The sequence below is a fragment of the Petaurus breviceps genome, unplaced genomic scaffold (genome assembly GCF_028583685.1).
Source record: "Petaurus breviceps papuanus isolate PSGF00001 unplaced genomic scaffold, PetGlider_PUasm1.0 90702, whole genome shotgun sequence".
NCBI lineage: Eukaryota > Metazoa > Chordata > Mammalia > Diprotodontia > Petauridae > Petaurus > Petaurus breviceps.
The window spans coordinates 3,545,319-3,559,166 of record NW_027187317.1 but is presented as its reverse complement, the minus strand read 5'-3'; the positions used below and the strand labels follow the sequence as shown (position 1 = coordinate 3,559,166).

The 13,848-nt window shown below is 35.4% G+C and overlaps 1 protein-coding gene across 1 annotated transcript in view; it reads left to right on the top strand.

Annotated features, from left to right (window-relative positions):
* The window catches only part of LYPLAL1 (lysophospholipase like 1), a 46,333-nt gene that overhangs the window by 22,258 nt on the left and 10,227 nt on the right, over positions 1-13,848 (top strand). The window contains exon 3 of the mRNA XM_069066017.1: positions 10,013-10,182. Coding sequence (XP_068922118.1) covers positions 10,013-10,182 — 170 coding nt within the window. The remainder of the gene's footprint in view (positions 1-10,012; positions 10,183-13,848) is intronic.

The following is a 13,848-nucleotide window of genomic DNA, read 5'->3' as shown; positions in this document are numbered from 1 at the left end:
CATTGTGTGTGTATGTGTGTGCACGTGCATGTGTGCCACATGCGCGTGCACACACACTCCTGCATACTTTTGTTTGCCTGCTTTCTCTGTCTCATAATAATAAAGCTCTTACTTGTGTCAGCTTCCTAAGTTACCAATTTCCTGGAAATTCCTAAACCCAGGACTTTGCTTTGATGTCAAATAAGGCAGGCATGTCTTAGTTCAAGATTTACTTGCTTGCAAGAGTATATCAGTGCTATTATTGAGATACATTGATTGGTAGGGCTAGGTAAGTTATTAATACCATGCCTAAGTACAAAAGCCTTGACTACAAACATGCTATTAAGCAATTTAAAATTCTCAGCTTTGTTTACTAGTATTTAAAAGACTAGTAGTATTTTGTTAGAAAAAATTGTAGAGAAATATTCTCAATGGCATGTTGTATTACACTCAGATCCTTAGTTTGGTGTTTCAGAAAAATTCTTCCCAAGTAGGTGAATTTTCAGTCATCATTAGTTTTGATGTTGGCAGAATAACATGATAATGCCCATGCCTAGAAGGGCAGTTACCACCTCCTTTCAACTCTTTTCAGACTTGAAAAAATGTAGTTATCGTGTAGCCCAACCTGCTACATTTTAAGTAATATCAGACGATGTGATAGTCTTAGTACAAGGCCTAACATATAGCACACTTCTTGTTTGATGTCGTCTTCATTATTTTAATGAACTTAAGACTCCATAAACTTTCATGTTGATATACATATTTATGTACATGTGTCTGTACATAGATATAGATATATGTAGAGAGAGAGATGTAGATACACACACACACACCCTCTAGTATGCAGGGTACAAAGTACTTTACAAAGCCTAAAAAATCTATGTCTAGTATTTTATTATCTATATTATATATAAAATAAAATACTAGGCATAGGCTTTTTAGTTAGGACTTATTGCTTTATGCTTTGCCCCCTTGATTTGCTGGTCATTGTCAATGTTTCTCTTCTTCCTTAGTATCTAAGATGAAAATTATAATCTGATAATCCAAGGTAGTAATGTTGACACTACACTATTTCTTAGTGAATCTACTCTGGTACTAGCCCTCAAGAGCTAGGTAGACAAGTTCTCAGCCAGCTCTCTCTCTCTCTCTCTGTGTATATATATATATATATATATGTGTGTGTGTGTGTGTATGTATATATGTATGTATGTGTATATATGTATGTATATGTATACACACACATACATATATATATTTTTTAACTGAGGGCCTTTCATATAGGGTAGAGGAGTACAGCTGAATCTGTGACCCTTCTGAGAACTTTTATCCATTTAAATGATTGTAGATTCTCTAGGATGGCTTTGTGCATGGTACATAATTAAGTGGGGAGAGGCAAACTCAAGACAAATAACCCCAGGAAACATAAACCTAAAAAGTAAGGCAAAATGAGTTCATTGCTATCATCTAGGTGGTCAGTTACTAAACATTTGCCAAGTGGTGATTATATGTCAGGGATTGTACTAAGCACTGGAGATAAAAAGAAAGGCAGAAGACAATCTCAGCTCACAAACAAAAAAGGCAATGATTTGAGTAAGATAAGACTTTTGAACCAATTTCTAAAAAAATAATTCAAATGCTGTCCTATCCATATATCTTAAAGAATTTTTTTGAATAGTGCTTTGTAAATATATGTTATCAATCTATAACTATGATGGGATAACTAGGGCTGTCAAAATTCACAGACCCCCTGAAATCTATCTTCCAACTCCAGGTTGAGAGCCCTTTCTGTTAGGCCAGTAAACACTGGCTACCTGTCTTTGCCTTCACCCCCATGTAGCCATTTTACTTAAGAGAACAGCTCAATATGTTATAAACTGGTAGATAGAGTGGGAGACAGCATCCTTTAATAGTCAGGATATATCAGCAGAACAGTCTTTACATCACAATTTTCATAAAACCTTTGATCTTAATGAGAACTTCTAATAAAAGAGTTCTTTCAGCACTTGTGTAACTTGCAGCTGTCCACACACCAGCTGATCACATCTTGTTCCTCTTGTGGACATACTTGACATGCATATAGCTTTGAAAGTAAACTTGTTTCCCTCTTCACATCTTAAGCATGCCGCTTATTGATTTTTTTTTTGGTTTGATAACAACTAAGTACTATGCAGTGTGAAAATAGCAACATATATGGAGAATATCTAACAACTTTTGTGTTTTGATAAGGGGAACATTTTTTTGGCTAAACACTATGACATATGCATAATCTTTTAAGCATTTGTTATTTACATATCTTTTAGGTGGTGAAAGTTATCTGATGTATACAGCATATTACTTGGTTGATATTGGTGTGTGACACAACACACTGCTCAGATTTCAAGGTGTACTTTGTTTTCACTTAACCTTGAGTAGAAATCACACATGTGGAAAATACTCATCAAGAGCCAGAATTACCTTCTTTGAACTTTGTATAATGTCTTCCTCCAAACAATTTTCTTTGTCACTATTGTATTTCATGTTGCAAATTAATTTTAAAGTGCAGGGGCATGAACAAATTAAAACAAATATTCAGCTTCTCTGAGCACATTTTCACTTCATATTTCTGTGAGTTTCTCTTGACACGTATCTACTACACTATTGCTACTGACTTGAACCATTGAGCTAGGGTGTTAATTATTTTACCAGGATCCTGTGGTCAGTGTTTCCAGAATAAGTCTCATCTTGAAAAGTTTATTATTTGGTCATAGATGTCATTTTAGGGTAGGAATGTGGTGGGGTGGGGGAAAGAGAGTTACTATTCTCTGTTTAGTTTTAAGTCAGATTTACTTACTTTTATACTAATGAACCATCATAGTTGTGAAATTATATAAATCAAGAGAGAATTGGACATTTTAACTTTTTCTTAACCATTCTGTAGATGTAAAGAAATGACCATTTTTTTTCATTTAGTAATATACAATGAATGATTATAGTTTTAAAAATATTACAGAACAGAATCAATTTTTTTGAACCTCAGACAGAAACCCCTGTCATCAAAATATAATAGTACTGCAGCAACACTATAGCTTGCTCTCAATAACAAAATATGATGTCAGTAATGCTATCATTATATACATATATCTGCAACAAATTTAGATGGGGATAATATTTACACAGAGCACTATCTGATGAGCTGGTTACAGCAGGTCAGGGAATGTTCCAATCCACAAAGACTATGACTCAGCAGGTGTTGGGAAGGGAGTGTGGTGTGGAGAACTAGCTGTAGTCATGTATAATCTGGAATGGATCCAAGTGGTGATGGGATGGCAGAAAGGTAAGGCCTGGGGAAGCATGCCCACACTTGGAAGAAAGTATCTTGGGGAAGACAAATACCTTCACTGCCAACACCCTAGGGCAAAGCTCCTGTTTCCCCATACTGGTTATGGCTCTTTTACTTCTGTACAGGTTGTGGCCAACTTTGTATCTCCTCTTAACCTACTTTCCAGTTCTAGTACTGCATCTCAAGTCCAAATTAGATGTTCTACATCTCAAATCCATCCTGCCCAAATTGAACTTAATCACTTTGCCCCAAATTCCAGTTCTCTTTTTCATTTGTGACACTAGATTCATCCAGTTTCACAAATTCAAAAAGCTTGGTGTTAATTTTAAATATTCTGCTTTATTTAAATCTGATCAGTAACCAAATCAAGTAGATTTGACCTCTGTAATCTATTGCGTTTGATACCTTCTATGTATCTCAGATTCCTAGAATCTCAGACCTAGAATGGACCTGTGAGATCATTATTTTCTCCAATAATAGAATGAGAATCTCCTTTCCAACGTTATTGCAAGTTATCATTCATGCAATATCCTTTTGAACTAATTATTACTTCCTCAAAGGCAACCCATTTCCTTTTTTTTTTTTTTTTGGAGGAGGGAGGGGAGGCAATTGGGGTTCAATTGTCCAAGGTCACACAGCTAGTGTCAAATATCTGAGGTCAAATTTGAACTCAGGTTGTCCTGATTCCAGGGCCCCCGTAATCTGTTCACTCTACCACCTGCACCCAACCCATTTCCTTTTAAACAGTTGTGATCCCTAGGAAGTTTTCCTTATATTGATTCTAAAACTTGTCGCTTTGCAACTTTAACTCAATACTCCTAGTTCTGCCTTCTGAAACCAAAACAAGTCTAGTCCTTCTTCTCCAAGACAACCTTTCCAATACTTAAAATAGCTACATATGTTTCACTTCATTTTTATCTTTATCAGGGTAACATTTTTAGTTCTTTGACCACCCTACTAACCCTTTGCTGGATGTGCTCAGGTTTATCATTAACTTCCTTAAAATGTGACACCCAGAACAGAAAATAATATTTGATATATAGTCTTACCAGTATAGGATGTAACAAAATTATAATGTCTTTCATTCACCATACTTTTCCCAATGCATTCCCAGATCTATTTTATGTCATTGGATGGGATTGCTAAAGAAAAAGCTATGGAAGGAGAGGAGGGTGAAGAAAGAGCTTTAGGGAATGCCTGTATTAAAGTAGCTAAATGAAGAGGCACCAGGCACCAGAACAGTAAGAGAAACAGGAAAACCAGACAACTTCAAGTGTCATGGAAACCACTAGAACTCCTTCAGTAAGAAAGTGATGGTCCACACTGTATCAATTTCTGCATAAAGATCAAAGAGGATAGAAATTGAGAAAATTCTGTTGAGTTTAACCTGTAAATTATTGGAAGCTTTTGAGGGAATAATTTCAGTGAAATCACGAGGATAAGAATCTAAATTTTAAGGAATTTAGGAGTGAGTGGTCAGTAATGAAGACAGCGTAGACAAGAGGATGTTGCAACCAACATTCAACAGACAGTACTACAAAAACCAAGTAAAAAGAAAAAGCCTCCCATAGGAAGATAGACCAGCACATGTTCCTATTTGAGGTTGACACCTCAGGTCTAGACCATTCCTTTTTTGTTTGTTTGTTTTTAATTTTTTGGTCTTTATTAATTTGTTTGTTTACTTTTAGTTTACGAGATTCAGTTCCACAATTCCTTGAGTTTCAGATTTTCCCTCCCTCCCTCCCCTCCACCCCCATGGCAGCATACAATCAAGTATAGTATCTGCAAATACTTTCACATTAGACATTAGTCAGGTTATAAAGAAGGATTGTATCAGATGGAATGAAAAATGGTAAAGAGGAAGTAAAACCAAACAAGAAAAATAAAAAGAGCAAGTAGTTTGCTTCACTCTGGATTCAAACTCAGTTCTTTCTCTGGATGTAAACATCTCTCTCCATCATGAGTCTTTTGGGGTTGACTTATAACCCTGCATTGCTGAGAAGAGTCCAGTCTGTCAAAGTTGGTCGTCACACATACGTTGTGCCTGTAATTGTGTACAAATTTCTCCTGGTTCTACTCTTCTCACTCAGCATCAGTTCGTATAAGCCTCTCCAGGTAAATATGAAATCCATCTGCTCTTCATTTCTTATAGCACAATAGTATTCCATTACATGCATATACCACAACTTGTTCAGCCATTCCCCAATTGATGGGCACCCCCTTAATTTCCAATTCTTTGCCACCACAAAAAGAGCTGCTATAAATATTTTTGTACATATGGGTTAGACCATTCTTTTAAGTTGAGCACTGGGGCAGCTACATGGCACAGTGAATAGAACACAGGCCCTGGAGTCAGGAAGACCTAAGTTCAAATCTGGCCACAGATATTTGACATATTTACTGTGTGACGTTGGGCAAGTCATTTAACCCCAATTGCCTTGCCTTTCCCCCTCCAAAAAAAATTAAAGAGTTCTGCATTTAGCAAGGAGAGAAGGGGTAATATGGTACTAGAAAGTAAAAGTTGGCAATGAAAGTGTGTGTGTGAATGTGTTTTAAACTCAAAGTAATGTTTATGCAAATTAATTCATTTTTATTGTTTCTTTTTTTATAATTTATTTTAAACTTAAATACAAAATAAGAAAAAGGAAAAAAGTATTTCCATATGCACAGCAAAATATGAGAGTATTCAAAATATACAGCAATAAATTTCTATTTCAAGAAAGCCTATATAATAAATACTACACATTATGTTCAGAGCTACCTGTCTTTTCTTTGTTTCCTCTCCAGTGTACACTTTTTACTTTGTTATTTTTATCCCTCTTCCCTCCCTATTTTTATTATTTCAAAAATTGTTTACCTGCTAGCATCTCAAAATAATTGGCAGAAAAAATTTGATCCTTAGTTCAATTAGAGATAATTTTAAGGTTTTTTACTTCAAAGGAAATTAATTGAATTTAAGTTTGATGCTATCCTTTACTGACACAAGTGTCAGATATAATTGCCATTGAATGACCATTGGATTGTGTGATTTCTAGGGAGCAATAAATATAATATAAAACTGAATGTACCAACTCTATTTCTTTGCTTTGTAAGTATCATTCCGACACAACATCATTTTAACATTGTAGGTATAGTTTAATTGTATTGAAAATTTTTATTCTTTTTTTATTGGAGGTATACATAGGGTTCCTTGCCAAACATATTTGTTTACCATGGTTATGTCTGCGTTATATTGCACCAGCTATTAAAGGGATTTTAGCCTTGAGTATTTTTGTCATAATTACAGTGACTTGGATTAAACAAAAACAGTTATTCTTTATAAAATGCCACCCTTCCATTGTCCTTATTCCAAATATCTTTTTAAAACTTTAATTCTTTCAAATATTTGAAAGAAAGCTATCATTTTAGTAAAAATACTAACATTTGTATTACATAAGTATAGACCTTTTTCTATTGTTTAAGAGCAATTAATTCACAACACTGAAGCATTGTAAAAAAAAAAGTTAGGGTTGCAGGGGTGTGTGTGTGTGTGCATGTGTGCGTGTGTGGCTCAGTTCCAAAAATGATTCACATTTTAGCCTATGATATCATCCTTAAATTTAAGTGCTTTGACAGAGAAATAAACACTTGGAGAAGGAGCATAATAAAGTGGGAGATGAAGTAGGGGCAAAATAGAAAAATAACATTTTCTTTCAAGCTTTTAAGAGTATCATGAATTCTGTGTGATACAGAGTATACTGTCATTATAGTGACAGTTTAAGAAAATCTTTGTCTTGTTTTTGTTAATGATGCTAATTCTATTTAGAATTCGCCTGTTTTCATTTTTATTGTCACTTTAAGTAGATTGTCATCAGTTTTTTTTTAACTTCTATTTCAGAGGTTGGGGTTGCTGAAGTAAAACTTACTTATTCCAAAATTCAAATTTAGAGATAAGAAAACTGAGGCAAGGGGAATGGAGTCAAGATGGTGGAGTACAAACAGGACTTCTGCGTGGCTCCCGCTTCCACTTCCTCCAATTCATGTAAAAAATTACTCTAAACAAATTCTGGAGCTACAGAACCCACAAAATGACAGAGAGAAGCTAACTGCCTGCTGAAGACATTCAGGCAAGCCAGCAGGAAGGGGCCAGCAGAGCACTCTGGTAGCCAAGCACAGCCCCACGTGAGCCAGAGGTTTTAGCCTCAGGGAGGCCACAACCAGCCACTGGCTGGAGAGATTTCATATCACCAGCAGCTGTTGTGGTTTCTAGAATTATCAATCCATAGATGCTAAGGACAAAGTGAGAGGCCAGTGCAGTGTAGACTTTGGGAACTGGGAGTGTGGTCCAACCTTTACCCCCTGAAGGGAGAAGCAGTTGAGCTGCTGCCATGTACCTGCTTCAGAGCTCCTGGCCTGCAGATTGTAGGGGGACCAAGTGACCAGTCTGAGGGTTAATCGCTGTTGCTTTAACCTGCTTGGATCTGGATCACTGTCTAGGGTGGAGATCCTGGGTTTCATGACCAGTTTGCCAGAGCGTGTGGACGCTTCAGAGATGGCACCTAACTAATAGTTCCAGCAGCTGAGAAAACCCCAGCGATTTGGGACAAAGCTCCCCTCTCTGGTAGCAGAATTCTACTTTTGCAAAAAGTCCAAAAGCCAAGTAATTGAGTGGCAACATAAGGAAGCAAAGCAAGCAGAGCAATCCGACATTAGACTTCTATTTTGGGGACAAAAAGGTTGTTTGTTTGTTTTTCCTAGTGCCTCAGTCTGAATAATCACCTTGGGTATCCTCTATAGAATATTATACCTATTTTTATTGTTTTGTTTTGTTTGCCTTTTGGAGGGCAATCTGGGTTGTTGTTTTTTTTTGTGTGTGTGTGGGTGTTAAAGTGTCTGAGGCTGGGACTGAACTCGGGTCCTCCTGACTCCGGGACTGGCACTTTATTCACCATGCCACGTAATCACCCCTATACCTATGTTTTAACAAAGCATTTGGTAAAAGCTTTCATGTTACTCAAGAGAAAAAAACAGAAAGGTGTGGACTAAATCAGAGGATCAGAGGTGTCAAACATGCTGTCCTACTCGCAATATTCTCTGATGCCTCTGAACCAAATTAAAATGGAATTGAGAAACATCTAACAAAATAAAATGGAAAATAGATAGTTAAAATGTGATTTTCTAAGTCAGTATTCATCTACAATTTAGTGATCCTGTTTCTGTTGAGTTTGACACTTCTGGGTTAGATGACAGTAGAGTTAAATATAATTGTTTAGGCTTAAAAAGTAATTGTTAATTGTTCATTCTCAGCTTGGAAATTGTTAGTAGAGTGCTCCCAAGGGAACTATGTTTAACTCTGTGCTATTTAATATTATCAGTGACTTGGATAAAGGTATAGAGAGTATATTTGTCAAATATTCAGATGGCAGAAGTTGGGAATATAGCTAATGAGTATGAGAATTTAAAAAAATCTTGAATAAGTAAAACAATTTAATAAACATTTTCATAAATGGGTAAAACAGTTTTATAAGATGAGATTTAATAGAGATAAATCAACCTTCCTCAGTCAAGACATTGAAGATGTAGCTTGATATCTCTTCATTTGAAAAAGATCTATAGATTTCAGGAACCACAGAATTTTATTTGAGAGATTTCAGTTTCTCCAGAACCAATAATACACCACATCCCAGTAAGTGGTCCGTCCAACATGTCTCTGTCTTCTGCCTGATGTTTAGGTTCCATACAGATTCAAATTTAGTTTAGTTTAGAAATTATTACAGTTGTTTTTTTTTTTTCTGTCATTCTTGTTGGTTGGGCTGACTTTGTCTAACCAGATCTGATTACTGAAGCCAATGATATAAATACTAATTCATGTCAAGGGCTTTGTTAAATAGAAAGCAAGCCTGCTTAAAATTACTTGCTGATTTTTTTTTATTTTTAAAATCTGCTTTATTGATATCTTTTCTCTTTTTATCAGTGTTCATTAAGTCAATTTGAGAAAAATAAAATATAACCAACTTTGTTGTCTTGTTTTTTAAGTGAGTTTGTGTTGGAAGGGGAAATACTTGAGTTTTCTTTAAGAATTTGAAGTGTTAGTATTTGGAAGGAGAGCTGAGTTAAAGTCCTTCTCCAAAGACAGAACTAAGGGAATTTGGTATAAGTTGCATAAATACAAATTTAGGCTTCACGTAGACAGAAAATGCTTGGCAATCAAAGCTGTCAAAAAGCTTAGATTTACCCTGGGAAATAACTCGTTCTCCATTACTGAAGAATTTCTAATATAGTAGAAAGAGCATTGGGTATAGAATCAGAGATTTCTGCTGCTTACTACTTGTCAAATAACTTTAGTATCTCTGGCTTAGCTATGAAGTGAGGAGATTGAACTAGATAAACTCAAAAATCCCTTCCAGCTCTAAATCCTATGGTCATCTCTTAGGGATGTAGGGATGTTATAGAAAGATACAGGTAGAACTAAAAGGCCTCTGATTTTCATTTCAACTCTGGGATTACCTGATCTTTTGATTATAAAGAAGTAGGGATTTGAGTGAGATAATGAAAATGAGATTCATGCCCATGTAGGTGAAAATTTTGTGGACCTGTTTGATTTCTGAAAACTAGAAATTTTGCTCCCCATTTCAGAAACTCAAAAGGAATTTGAGAATGTTCCCATTTTCTCAAAATTCATTTGAACCTTTTATCTTTGGTAGACTTAAATATCTCTTTACATTTCTTTTATAGGCCATATACACCGATGAAAGGAGGACTCTCCAATGTGTGGTTTGACAGATATAAAATATCAAATGATTGCCCAGAACACCTTGAATCTATTGACTCAATGTGCCAAGTACTTGCAAATTTGATTGATGAAGAAGTAAAAAATGGCATAAAGAAGAATAGGATACTAGTGGGTAAGACATTCAAGAGTCAGTAATATAAAAGATATATTCACATATATCCAAATACATACATTGAACTATATTTGCAATATTTAAATCAATTTATGTATTTCTATCAATAAGAATGATGTATAAATTATGTTAAACTATATATATATATATTTGTTGTTTCAGTTTAATTTTATAAATATTTTAACATGACAATTGATTCTTACTTTTACTTGGTATTAGTATATATACCTTGAGGTAATAAAGTATAAGTGTATTTTAAGAACACTAACAGATTTTTTTCTCAGAGAATCATCTTTAGCTAGTAGATTATAAATTTCAAACTTCTGGGAGAAATCTATATAATTTGTCTGAGCAGTTATTTAAGCAAGTGCAAGACTGATTGACAGTTGCAGTCCTTAAAAGGAATTAAAGTGCAAAAGACAACACATCTGAAATTTGTTAAAACTCAAGACTGTTCAAAGCTAGTAGCCCATGGATATGGAATTTGGGCAGTTTCAGTTAAACAGCACTAAATTTTTCATTTTTAAATTGGTTTTGAAATAATTTGATAGTAGTAGGTCTTATTTTATTATCTATAGTTATAAAAAGCCTAAATTGTTGTATTTCCCTCTTTTCAAATTTGAAAATAAAACTGTGACAGACTGCTGAAAGATATTTGGTAACAGACAAGTTTGGTTCTAAAGAAATTTTCAGAAGAATCTAATCACAGGGAAAAGGAATGCCCTCACTACTGTTTCAAGTAAGATTTTAAAAACACAAATGTGAGACAAGGTTTTAGGGAATTTAAATACATTGTGTTCTTTGAGCTATTAAGAGGTCATAGTACTTACTCAGCTGCTTGAGGAAATTTATTTAGAGTTGTCTTGAATCAGAGTAACATTTAAGTCATTGACAAGTAGGGGAGTCAGAGAATAATTTAAATTATGCACAAAATTGTTTCTGTTGTACCTTCAAAATTTCTCCAAGTTATTGACTTAGTGGTAATAGTGTTCAGTATAGATAGTAATTTATAGTTAAGGTACATTTTTTAACATATACCATGTGCAGGAAATTACTATGTTTTATTTTGTGAGGGCAGAATAAGCATCAACAATGTTCCCCCCACTCCATTAAATTCAATTAAATTTAACACATTTTTATTAAACTTCTACTGTGTGCCATCCATTCAGTTACCTAGAACAGGATATATCTTTATAGGTAACTGTAATTCGGGGCAAATTGATAATGTGCTTAAGAGAGGTGGGAGGGTGTTCAGAACATAGACATATAGATTCTAAACAAGGGCATCAAGGAAAACTATCCTAGAGGTAGTATTTGAGTTGGACCATGAAGATTGAGAATTTTGACTGTCATATCTGAGGGTGAGATAGGGAATTTTATTCAGAGAGAACAGCAAGAGCAAAACACAGAGGCAGTCATAGTCAGAAAACAGTAAGTACTCTAAGACTGTGTAGGAGAATAATGAGAATTTTAGACTGGAAATGTTAGTTAGAAACTGATTAATTAGTTGCAAACAGTATTAATTGCTGAGCTTAAGAAGTTAAACATTTTTTCTATGGGAACCAATGTGGAGACTGTATTGATAGAACTTAATGACTTAGGATGTGGGGAAATGCAGAGGGAGAAGATAAATCCCGGTTGACTTAGAGAATATTTCAAGAACTTAGGATTTCATTGATTTAGGTTAGCCCCTTTCCTGATACATATACAGTTGCTGTAGTTAAATAAAAATTCAACATCCTGTCACCAAGATATTAGACATACTCAATAGAACCATTAGACATATTCCTCATAAAATAGGCACACAGTTTTACACTTAAAGCCTTTGCAGCTCAGCCATAGGTTGTATTCTCCTGGCTTATCCTCTGAGCAAACAAGGTCACCTCCATGCCTTGATGAAGCATTACAAAAGGACACCAGCCAAATTGGAAAAACACCAGGCTTCAACAATCTGCAGCGTGATCACATCTCAGTTCCACCTGGACTCATAGTAACCCTAGTCTTCAGTGTAGAGGGCTGTCATTACAAAATGGCTCATTTTCTTCCCTGTGCCACATAGTCCCAGTACCACAAAAATGACTTGAATTATTCAAACAATGGATCTTTGGTTTCACAGATTTTCCTATCAGTTTCTGATTTTGAACTATTTGATAGTTTCAAGGACGTTAGTGGTAAGAACTCTAATGATAGCACCTGTAGGAATAGTTGGTAAGCTATATCTCCATAGGATTGTTTTCCCAAGATGATGACTGAGGGCATTGGGCTGGAAGCCTTGCTGTTCCCAAGGCTCTTGGGGTACAGGATTCTGGGCTATTCACCAGGGACTGAGGGAATATAGTAGTCAAAGTAGTGGTGGTAGTGGTGTGACTTGCATGACATGGGCCTCTTCCTGTTTCTCCCTCAGGGTGCCTTGCTGCTTTACCTAGTCTGGCTTGCCTGTCCTGTGAATGGAAGTTGGTGGGGATGGCTCACCCCCTCTCTATAGGATTTGCTTACCCCAGTGATGGTTATTAGTGTTGGGCTAGAAGCAGTACTAGTAGTCTGTGTTATTTTGTTACTCCAGGGCTATTGTGCCTATCTGCATTTTGGTGGCAGTTAATCAGAAGTTGTCTCTGGTGATGATGACGAAGGAAGGCCCCTTTTCCACAGGTTCTTCTCTTTTTAGTAGTGGCTACAGGGGCCATATTGGAAGCAGTTCTGGTAGTTTTGGAGACACTGCAGTTCCCAAGAATCTTAAATTCAGGTTACTTGACTGTCTCTGTTAAGATTTTAGGGGAGATATTAGTCCTGGTAGTAGTTTGTCTTGCCTGGCAAATGCGACTCCTGTGTCTAAGTGAGCCTTGCTGCTTCTTGCTTATTGTTTTCCCAGTTCTTCTTGCTTTACTTTGGATTCATTCATATAAGCCTTTCCATATTTTTTTAGATAACATTTATTATGGCATAGTAGTATTATATTACATTCATGTACCACACTACATTGCTTAGCCATTCTCCAATCAGGGGGCATCTGCTTTGTTTCTCATTCTTTGTTGCTTTAAAAAAATTTATGCTTTAGGTATTTTGGCATATATGGGACATTGAATGAGGCAGTATTATTTAGTTCAAAGGTTCTTAACCTTATACCCGCTATTCTGTATGAAATTAAAAGGGAAATGCATTTTAGAATTTATCATATAGATGTACATAAGATTTAAAATAGAGATTAATTTTTATACGTTGCTTAAAAAAACTAGTATAGCATGGGTGTGACAGGCTATAATAGTAAATGTGTTTTATGCTAACAGTCTTAACCACAGTTGTGTCATTTGTCATGGGCAACTGCACCCCCTTTCTTTCTCTCTAATATGATTTTTCATATTCAACCTATCCTCACCCTGTCAGGTAGGGGAGTTTTTCTGTCTCTTTCAGCAAAAGAAATGTTCATATACTAAATAGTCAGTTCCTCATGCTCTCAAAAAATTATTAAACATTTATTAGAACAAAGTCAAATAAATTGCTGAGATTCTTGATACTGTTTCTTGTCAACCAAAAGTTTTATTCTTAATTTACTTTTTGTTTTGGATTTAAGGACTAAGAATCCTAATTCTTAGAGATAAGTTGTTATAAGTAGAAGTAAAATCTGTAAGGACATTTAGTAAAAATGGAATGTGCTTCTCCAAGTGTATC